Genomic DNA, 10000 nt, shown 5'->3' on the forward strand with positions numbered 1-10000 from the left:
CACTCTCTCTCTCTCTCTCTCTCTCTCTCTCTCTCTCTCTCTCTCTCTCATTCCTTTTATTTTCCCTCCCTACCTTTCATTCATTCTTCCTCTTCTCCCTCTCATTTCTTCCATTTTACCTCCCTCTTTCTCTCCCTTCTCCCTCATTTTCTCCTTTTCTCTCCTTCTTGCCATCTTCCCTCCTTCATTTTCTCTCCTTTTCCTCTTCCCTCCTTCCTTTACTGTTTTCCTCATTTATATTTTTTCTCTCCCTTCTCTCCCTCTTTTTCTCTCCCTCCCTCATTTTACCTCTCACATTTTCTCCATTTTCCTTCATTTATTCCTCTTCTCTCCCTCTCTCCTTTCAGCTTCCCTCCTTCCTCTACTTTTTTTCCTCTTTCCCCTCTCCTTTCTGTCCCTCCTCCTCCTCCTCCTCCTCCTCCTCCTCCTCCTCCACTTCTTCTTCCTCCCTCCGGTTTATCGTGTGATGTCAGCGCCTTTTTTTTCCTCCAATTATTATCCTCCCTCTTTCTCTCCCTTCCTCCTCCTCCTCCTCTTCCTCTGTTCTTTTCTCCTCCTTTCCTGCCTCTCTCTCTCTCTCTCTCTAATCCTCTGATGCTATTTCTGACAGTTTCATTCTCTCTCTCTCTCTCTCTCTCTCTCTCTCTCTCTCTCTCTCTCTCTCTCTCTCTCTCTCTCTCTCTCTCTCTCTCTCTCTCTCTCTCTCTCTCTCTCTCTCTCTCTCTCTCTCTCTCTCTCTCTCTCTCTCACTTCCTTTGGCAAATTGAGTTCTAAGATTCATTCCAACACTCGTATGAAGTCTTCCTCCCTCCTCCTCCTCCTCCTCCTCCTCCTTATCAGCTGTAATGGAGTTCTAGCCTTGACGAGGAAGTGAGTTTGGTGGTGAGTGTGATTTAGTATGATTCCTCACCCTGACCAGCTGTGTGTCTGTGTGTGTGTGTGTGTGTGTGTGTGTGTGTGTGTGGTCGTACAGAAAGTCGTTAAGGCTGGGAATGGCTAGGAAGGAGAAGAGGAGGAGAGAGGGAAAGAGGAGGTGGAAGAAGAAGAGAAATTGATGGAAGGAAAAAGAGAGAGAGAGAGAGAGAGAGAGAGAGAGAGAGAGAGACAAACTATAAAGGAAACTGTACACCCCTATTGTCTCTCCTTCTCCCCCAGCTGTACCCTCACCACTAACCCACTTCCTCTTCTCACTCTTCCATTGATAAAAAAAAAAAAAAGGAAGGAGAGGCATGAAGGGGAGAAATGCAGTGGAATAAAAGTTGAATAGTGAAAAAGGGGTGGAAGTGGACAAGGGAAGGAGGTTAAAAGGGGGGAACTTGGATGGAAAAGGAGAGGGGTTTAAAAAAGAGATTGGGGTGGGAAAGGGGGGAAAGGAGGAAGAGGGGGGAGAGAGGGGGTAAGGGGTGGAAAAGTGGAGGGGGGGAGGGAAAGATGTGATTTGGAGCGAGTATAAAGATAACACGCATCACGGAAGGTAGCGTGGTGAGAGAGAGAGAGAGAGAGAGAGAGAGAGAGAGAGAGAGAGAGTATACCTTTGGAAATAGTAAGAGAGAGAGTGTGTGTGTGTTGCTTTTGGTAATTTGATAAGGGGAAGGTATATATTTTTGTTATAATTTGATGAGAGAGAGAGAGAGAGACACATGTAGATATAAATACAGACAGATAGATTAAGAGAACAGACAGATTGATAGGTAAACATCTATGCAAACAGACAGACAGACAGACAGACAAGTAAAAGCAGAAACAGGCACACAACCTTTAGACTTATACAGACAGACAGACAGACAGACATATTTACATACAGACAGACAGATACACAGGCAATAACACAGACACATACAGACAGACAGACAGACGAAAAAGCATTGTTATTCATTCACTATTGTTAAAGTTTGGAGTGAGGTGTATAAAACGTTTCTCAAATATTAAATGTCTTCAACGTTTCTCAAATATTCAGTGCCTAAAAAACGTTCATCGAATAATAAATAACAATAAAAACGTTTCTCAAATATTAAATGGCGTAAAAACGTTCATCGAATAATAAATAACAATAAAAACGTTTCTCAAATATTAAATGGCCTAAAAACGTTCAACAAATAATAAATAACAAAAACGTTTCGCAAATATTAAACGGCCTAAAAACGTTCATCAAATAATAAATACTTATAAAAACGTTTCTCAAATATTCCCAGTAATGTTTCTCAAATATTAAGTGTCCACAAACGTTTCTCCCTTTTTTCCTTTTCTCCCTTTCTTTCGATTTTACCTCCCTCTTTCTCTCCATTCTTCTTCATTTATCCCTTTTCTCTCCTTCATTTCATCATCCCTCCTTCCTTTACTTCTTTTCTCTTTCCTCTCTCCTTTCTGTACCTCCTTCTTTCTCTCTATTTTCCTTCATTATCCATTTTCTCTCCATCCTTTCTCATCTTCCCTCCTTCCTTTACTTCTTTTCTCTCTCCTCTCTCCTTTCTGTTCCTCCTCCTTCTCCTCGTGGCCTAAAAATGTTCTTCAAATATTCAACCATAAACATAAATACACAATCTGTCTTATGGGAAACTGAGACAAAAAAAAAAAATCAGAGTCAGCCTTTCACGTTTCTCATAAAATGTAAAACGAAAACACGTCCATATCCATTTTTTTTAGGCACATCTGGATTTTAAAAGTTTTCCCATCACGTTCAAACTCCTTATTCTGATGGGCGGGAAAATGGATGAGGGAGAGTCAGGTCAGGTCAGGTCAGGACAAAAAATAAACTTAAAAAGAGGAAAAACAAATATATATGTAAAGTCTTAAGCCTTCTTTATTCCTTGGGTTTTGGAGTTTTTGTTGTTGTTGTTGTTGGTGGTGGTGGTGGTGTTTTTCAGACTTCATTGTTTGGTGTTTGTTTTTGTTTACGTGGTTTGTTTGTTTATTTGTTTTGCTCTTGTTTTTTGGATGGAGGTTTCTGTTAATAGTTTTTCTCTTTTTTTTTTAATTTCGTTTTTTTTTAATCTTCTCGTTTATATTTTTAATTTCTTGCTTCATTTATTTTCTTCCTGTTTCGCTTTTTTATTTCTTTTTTGTGTGTGTTTTGTCTGGTTGCGTTTTTTTCTTCTTTTCTTGGTCGTTTTCGTTTTTACATATCTTTTTATTTTCTAGTTTCTTTTTTTTATTCTGCTTCCTGTTTCGCTTTTTTATATTTCCTCTTTTTTTGTCTCGTTTTTTTCTCTTCTTTTCTTACTCTTATTATCTCGTTCGTTACTTTTACTCCTTTCATAGTTATTTCATTTCCTTTTCTTCTTGTCTTGCTTAGTTTTTATTTTATTCTCTTCTTTTCTTGCTCTTAATTATCTCTTTCTTTACTTTTTATTCCTGTTCCGTAGTTATTTAATTTCCTTTTGTTTCCTATTTTTTTCCCTCACTCCAGGCCATGTGTGTATGTAGTCTGCAGTTTCAAATTCCCTTCCCCTCCTTCTCCATGATCCCTTTCCTCTTGTTTTCTGATCCCTTTTCTCTTGTTTTCTTTCTCTTTTTCTACATTCTCTTGCCTGTTATTCGCTTCTTCAATCCTGCTCGTTCTATGTTTTTTTCTGGTTATTTTTTTGCAATCTTACACCAAAAAAAAAACATTCTTCCCCTCTTCCTGCACTGTATTTTTTTTTCTTTCATGTGTGTGTGTGTGTGTGTGTGTGTGTGTGTGTGTGTGTGTGTGTGTGTGTGTGTGTGTGTGTGTGTGTGTGTTGTTCAGTTTCTTTTTCCTAACCTTATTCGGCTCTACCATTTCCATTTTTGTTTTTGTTTTCTTTTTTCCTCCTTTTTCCTCCATTTCTCCACTTTTTTTTTCTTTCGTCCGTCCTTTCTCTAATCAGTATTTACATTTATAATTCTTTTTTATGTTTTTCTTACTTTATTTCTTTTCCCTTTTACTCTTTTTGTTTTTTCCTTCTTTTTCCTCCATTTATCTACTTTTTTTTTCTTTCGTCCCTCCTTTCTCTAATCAGTATGTACATTTACTCTTCTTTTTTATGTTTTCCTTCCTTTATTTTCTCTAGTCGTATCTCTCTTTCTCTTCCTTTCGTCCATTTATCTGTACATTTTCTTTTCTTTCGTTCTTCCTTTCTTAATCAGTATTTACATTTATTATTCTCTTTTTATCTTTTCCTTCCCTTTTTTTCTCTAGTCATATCTCTCTTTCCCCTTCCTCTCCTCCTCTCCTTTCCGCCTTTCCCCTCTTTCGTATTTTTTCTCTTCCCATTTTTTATCAATTCCTGCACTTCGTTTAGTTGGTATCTCCCTCCCTCTCGTTTATCTTTTTCTCTCTCTTATTTCTCTTTCCCCTTCTCTCCTTTCCTCCTCTCCTCCATTCCCCTCTTCCATTTCCTCTATTCCCTTCTTTATCATGTGTTTGCTGTTCGTTTTGTTGGTATCTCCCTCCCTCTCATCTCTCTCTCTCTCTCTCTCTCTCTCTCTCTCTCTCTCTCTCTCTCTCTCTCTCTCTCTCTCTCTCTCTCTCTCTCTCTCTCTCTCTCTCTCTCTCTCTCTCTCTCTCTCTCTCTCTCTCTCTTTTTTACTAAGCATGATTACATAAGTTGCACAGTGATCTGTACCGTCGCAAGGGAATGTGAGGGTACAGTCATCCGCGTAGGCGTTTGCTTCAGGTATGAGGTGGAGAAGATCATTAAAATACACATTCCACAAAAGTGGTCCAAAGACACTACCCTGTGGGACGCCAGCATTAATAGGATACTCCCCATTAATAGGATACTCCCCCGAGGTGTGACCGTTCACCACTACACTGAGCGATCTGTCCTCGAGGTAGTCGTGAAGGAGATGGAGGAGCCTGCCACTAACACCCGCACTCTGGAGTTTGGAGATGAGTCCGGAGTGCCACACTCTATCAAACGCTCCCGCGATGTCCAGGGCGATGACGAAAGTGTCGCGTCCTCTGTCGAGGTTATGCTGCCAAGCAGAGGACATGCTGAGGAGGATGTCGTTGGCAGACCTGTTGGAGCGGAAGCCATACTGTCTGTCGCTGAGAATGTGGTGTGTGTTGAAGAAGCCTGAGATCCTCTTGGCAAGAATAGATTCAAAGGTTTTGCCAAGGACGGACAGGAGAGAGATTGGCCTGAAGTTACGAGGATCTGTCTTCTTTCCTTTTTTGTGTATGGCTGCCACGTTAGCAACTTTCCAGAGGGAAGGCCACTTGCTGGTGTTAAGGCAGCTCTGAAAAATGGTGGTGATGGGGCCTGCAAGCTGGGCTGCGCAGTGCTTGAGGATGTGTGGAGATATCCCATCTGGTCCAAGGGCCTTCTTGGTGTCGACCTTGAGCAATTGTTGCTTGACATCCTCAGTGGTAATAGTGATGAATTGGAGAGAGGCGGTGTTGAGTTGAGCCATGGCAGGTGGGTGACGTTCAGGGTCAGGGACAGTCATCTTCCCTGAGAAGTATGCTGCCAATACCTCTGCCTTGTCGTTGCTTTTGGTGGCTACCGAGCCGTCCGCCCTGTCTAATGGAGGAATGTGGTCTTCAGGAGCGAGGCCTTGTTGGTCCTTGAGGGCAGTCCACCAAGCCTTGCTTCCCACAGAGCGGCCAGAGAGTCGTGACTTCAAGTCGTCCTGCCATCGTTGTTGAGCCAAACGCTGCACACTTCGCATGTTGGCACACTCTTCTTTGTGGAGCAGCCTGTTTATATAGGTTGGATGTTCTTTAAAGCGTCTCCATGCCCTGCTCTTAGCGTCGGCAGCCATCCTACACTCGTACCCAAACCAAGGCTGGTCACGAGGCTTGACCTTGAAGGTATGGTTAGGGACGTAAGTGTTCTGAAGGGAAAGAACAGTACTTGTGAAAGTGCTGACCTGTTCGTCCACGTCACCTGTGAGGATGGTATGCCAGGGAGTGCAACACAGGGCTTCCTGAAGTCCTTCCCATTCGGCTTTGCCCCAGAGCCAGTTAGTACGCATCGTAGGGGCGTCCCTCAGTGCGGCGACTTGAATCGTGCTGAGGACAGCCAGGTGGTCTGAGGATCCCACGGCACCAAGGGGACGACAGGTGACAATATCCTCTGGCAGATCACTAATAACAGGATCCAGGGAAGAGCCAGAGTTGTGGGTGGGAAAGGTGACATGGTTTGTAAGGCCATGTACAGTGAGGAGATCGTCAAACACTCTAGCAACCAAGTGTTGATTTAGGTCGCCAACGATGAGGATGTGGCTGCAGGAGTGTTGCTGCATAAGCTGGTCAAGATTAGTGTGTGGGAAGTGTATGGCCTCACCTCCTTGCCACTGAGGGCGATAACACACGCACAGTAGGATGGAGCCATGTTGTTGTGTCCATATCTTGAAAAACATCATCTCAAGGTGGATAGGGAGAGCTACATCAAGAGGTTGGAATGACAAGTTCTTGTTAAAACAGACAGCGACACCACCGAAGGTCCCGCGTGACCTGTCCCTTCTGTGCCAACTTGTGTATCCCTGAATCTGACCATAGTTGCTCGGGATGGTCTCATTCAGAAATGTTTCCACTGTTGCCACTATGTCAGGCGTGCGAGGAATCACAAAGGAGTGAATGAGGTCACCAATATTTGTTTGGATCTCTCTCTCTCTCTCTCTCTCTCTCTCTCTCTCTCTCTCTCTCTCTCTCTCTCTCTCTCTCTCTCTCTCTCTCTCTCTCTCTCTCTCTCTCTCTCTCTCTCTCTCTCTCTCTCTCTCTCTCTCTCTCTCTCTCTCTCTCTCTCTCTCTCTCTCTCTCTCTCTCTCTCTCTCTCTCTCTCTCTCTCTCTCGGTTCTTTTATTTGTTTTCTGCTAGTTTATGATGTTTATTCTCTCGTTCTCTTTATTTATTCTCTATTCTCTTATTCTCTTTTTCTTTATTATTGTATTCGTTCATTCTTTATTAGTCTGTTTTTTTTCTCTTCGCTCTTTATTCATTTTTTTATTAGGTCATGTTATTTTATTCCCTTGTTCGTCCATTCTCTTTCTTTATTCTCTTCTTCTGTTATTCCTTATTATCGTATTTGTTCTTATATATTAGTCTTTGGTGTCTTTTTCTCTCTGTATTCATTATTTTTCTTTGTTTTTTTCTCATTCTCTTCTTCGTACATTTTCTTCTTATTTGGCTCTCGTGTTTATTCCCTCGTTCACTCGCTTTTCTTCACTGTTTTATAGTATCTTGCTTTACTCACTTATTCACTCACCTCTACCTCTTTTTAATTATCTCACTCATTCTCTTTATTTTATGTTATTGCCTCTACTTTCTCCTTCACTCACTCACCTTTACTTTTCTTTATATTATCTTGCTTTACTCACTCACTCACCTCTACCTTTATTCACTAACCTCTACCTATTTTTCATTCTCTTACTCATTCTCTTTATGTTATTGCCTCTACTTTCTCGTTCTCCTTCACTCACGTTTCCCTTTCTCTTTCTTTACAGGGGAAGGTCTACCTGTTCGACCGCGTGATTAAGCCCAACTCGACCCAGGAGAAGGTGTACGACATCGTGGCCAAGGACATCGTGAAGGGTGAGTGTTCGAGGATGTGTCAGGGTGGGAAGGTTAAGGGAGTGTTTTCATTATTTTGGACGGGAGACTGGAAGAACGGAAGCAAGACAGTAAAAGGGAAGAAGAATGGATGAGAGGAAAGAAGGAAAAAAAATACTCTTCTTCTTCTTTTCATCTTTCTTCCTTTTGGGTAGGCGGTGGCTGAGTGGTAGCGTGCTAGGCCCACATTGATCGCATGATGGACGACGCGAGTTCGAATCCCCACGCTTCCACCTCGGATTTTTCAGTCACCGCCGAGTGGCTTAAAACTACCCACATGCTGTCCTGAAGACCACCCATCAACCCGGACTCTAGAGGAAACCGTCCAAGTGAATCAAGAACGAGTTCCGGGGGGCAGCATGAGCCAAGAGAAGATGGCGCCACTATAAACACCTGCCTGCGCCAATACGGGCTAAGGCCGACTACCATCCAGGCCTCTCAAGCAAGCCTACCGGCGCAATAAGCGTAGACGTAAAAAAAAAAAAAAAAAAAATCTTTTTCATCTTTTTCTTCTTCTTCCTCTTCTTTTTCTTTCTATTTCCTCTTTTTCTTTCTTCTTCTTCTTCTTATACTTTTTATTCCTCCTCCTCTTCTTTTTCCTCTTCTTCTTCCTCCTCCTCCTCTTCACCAAATGCCAAAAAAAAAAGCACTCATATATATCATCAACCGCCTTGCCTTTCCTCCAGTCTCATACTCTTAATTAGCGTTACCTGAGAGCTCACCTGCGCCTCACCTGCGCCTCACCTGCTGCCTCTTTATTCACGCCCCGCTCACCTGCTCCTCCGGCCTAAAATATTAACGCCGAACTCACCCTGACTCGGCTCGTTTTTCCTCCTATTTGTCCCCCCCCCTCGAGAGCGACACTGAAGCTTTAATTAGAAAGTTTTGCATGTGGAGTTTCGGCGCGTCCCTGATTATTGAGATTTTGTTTTAAACTTGTTTTTTTATATTTTATTTTCGATTATAATAGTTTTTTTTGTTTCTCGTTCTTTTTTTTTTCCTCTGGTTTTGCTTCTCGTTTTCTTTTGGTCTTGTAATTCTCCCTCTTCTTCGTCCTCCTCCTCATTTTCGTATTCCTCCTCCTCCTCCTCCTCCTCCATTCGTTTATACCGTTTACCGTTTACCGTTGATGAGGTTTCAGGCCCTACTCCGCCCTGCTTCTTTTCTTGCTTCTGTTCCTAATCCTACTCATATTTCTCCTCCTCCTCCTCCTCCTCCTCCTCCTCCATGATTTTCTTTTTTCCTCTAAAAGTCCAAAGCGATGAATGTTACTGCTTGCTTATTCAAGGAAATATAAAACAGGCTCTTTACTTGATGAACTCTTTTGTGTGCGTGTGTGTGTGTGTGTGTGTGTGTGTGTGTGTGTGTGTGCGCTCGTTAAATACAAAAGCGTGTTTGTATAATGTTTGACAATGGAAATATGTTAATGCTTCGCTTAATACAATATCATACAATTTCATACAGTTTATTTTCACGTATTTTCTTCAGCAACGCTCAAGGGCACAAAAAAAGGAAACAATAATAAAAAAAAAAAAAGCCCGCTACTTATGCGCGGATCAATATATTTTCTCTTATTTTTCTTCCTTTCTTTCACTGGACGCTTTGAATGTTTAATGTACGAGCAAATATTTCCCCTTACACTTCAGTATTAATAATTTTTCAATCTCTTTTTATTCTCTTTCTATGCCATTTATCAAGCCTTGCCCATTTCTCTTTGTTTTTCTCTTTTTCTCATCTCCTCCCTCCTGGCATTCATTCATCATTTCCAGCGTTTGTGTTATTCCTTCTCTTCTTTTTCTTATTCTCTCTCTATGCCATTTATCAAGCCTTTCCCATTTCTCCTTTCTTTCTTTTTCCTCATCTCCTCCCTCCTGGCATTCATTCATCATTTCCAGCGTTTGTGTTATTCTTTCTCTTCTTTTTCTTTCTATTTCCTCTTTCTTCTTCTTCCTCTTCTTCTTTTTCATCGTCGTCGTCTTCTTGTTCCTCTTCTTCTTTTTCATCGTCGTCGTCTTTTTCATCTTGTTCTTCTTCTTTCTCTTCTTTTTCTTTACCTCCTCTTCCTCCTCATCCTCATCCATTTTTTCATTCTCTTCCCATTCTCTTTTATTTTAGTGGCTTATCCCTTTTATCTTTTTTTTTTCCTTGCATCCTTTTGTTATTTCCAGCCTTTGTGTCATTCTCTTTTCCCTCCCTCTTTTCCTTCTTTTCTCTACCATTTATCATTCTCTTCCCATTCTCTCTTTTACTTCAGTTGTTTATCCCCTTATTTTTTTTTCTTGCGTCCTTTTGTCATTTCCAGCGTTTGTGTCATTTTCTTTTTTCTCCTTTTTTCTTTCATTTTATACCATTTGTCATTCTCTTCCCATTCTCTCCCTTGACCTAGCGCCCTTTTTTTCCTTCTTATCTCTCCCTTTCTTGCTTTCTTCCGTTATTTGTTGTATGTTGTTCCCCCTCTCTCGTTTCCTCCTTTATTTCCTTTTC

At 41.6% G+C, this 10000-nt stretch overlaps 1 protein-coding gene across 4 annotated transcripts in view; it reads left to right on the plus strand.

The window, feature by feature from the left end:
• Positions 1-10000, plus strand: part of LOC126980300 (kinesin heavy chain-like) — a 135787-nt gene that overhangs the window by 45009 nt on the left and 80778 nt on the right. For all 4 annotated transcript variants that reach the window (XM_050830029.1, XM_050830032.1, XM_050830031.1 and 1 more), the window contains exon 2: positions 7411-7498. In XM_050830029.1, the coding sequence (XP_050685986.1) occupies positions 7411-7498 (88 nt within the window). The remainder of the gene's footprint in view (positions 1-7410; positions 7499-10000) is intronic.

The sequence above is a fragment of the Eriocheir sinensis genome, chromosome 44 (genome assembly GCF_024679095.1).
Source record: "Eriocheir sinensis breed Jianghai 21 chromosome 44, ASM2467909v1, whole genome shotgun sequence".
In the NCBI taxonomy this organism is placed as follows: Eukaryota; Metazoa; Arthropoda; class Malacostraca; order Decapoda; family Varunidae; genus Eriocheir; species Eriocheir sinensis.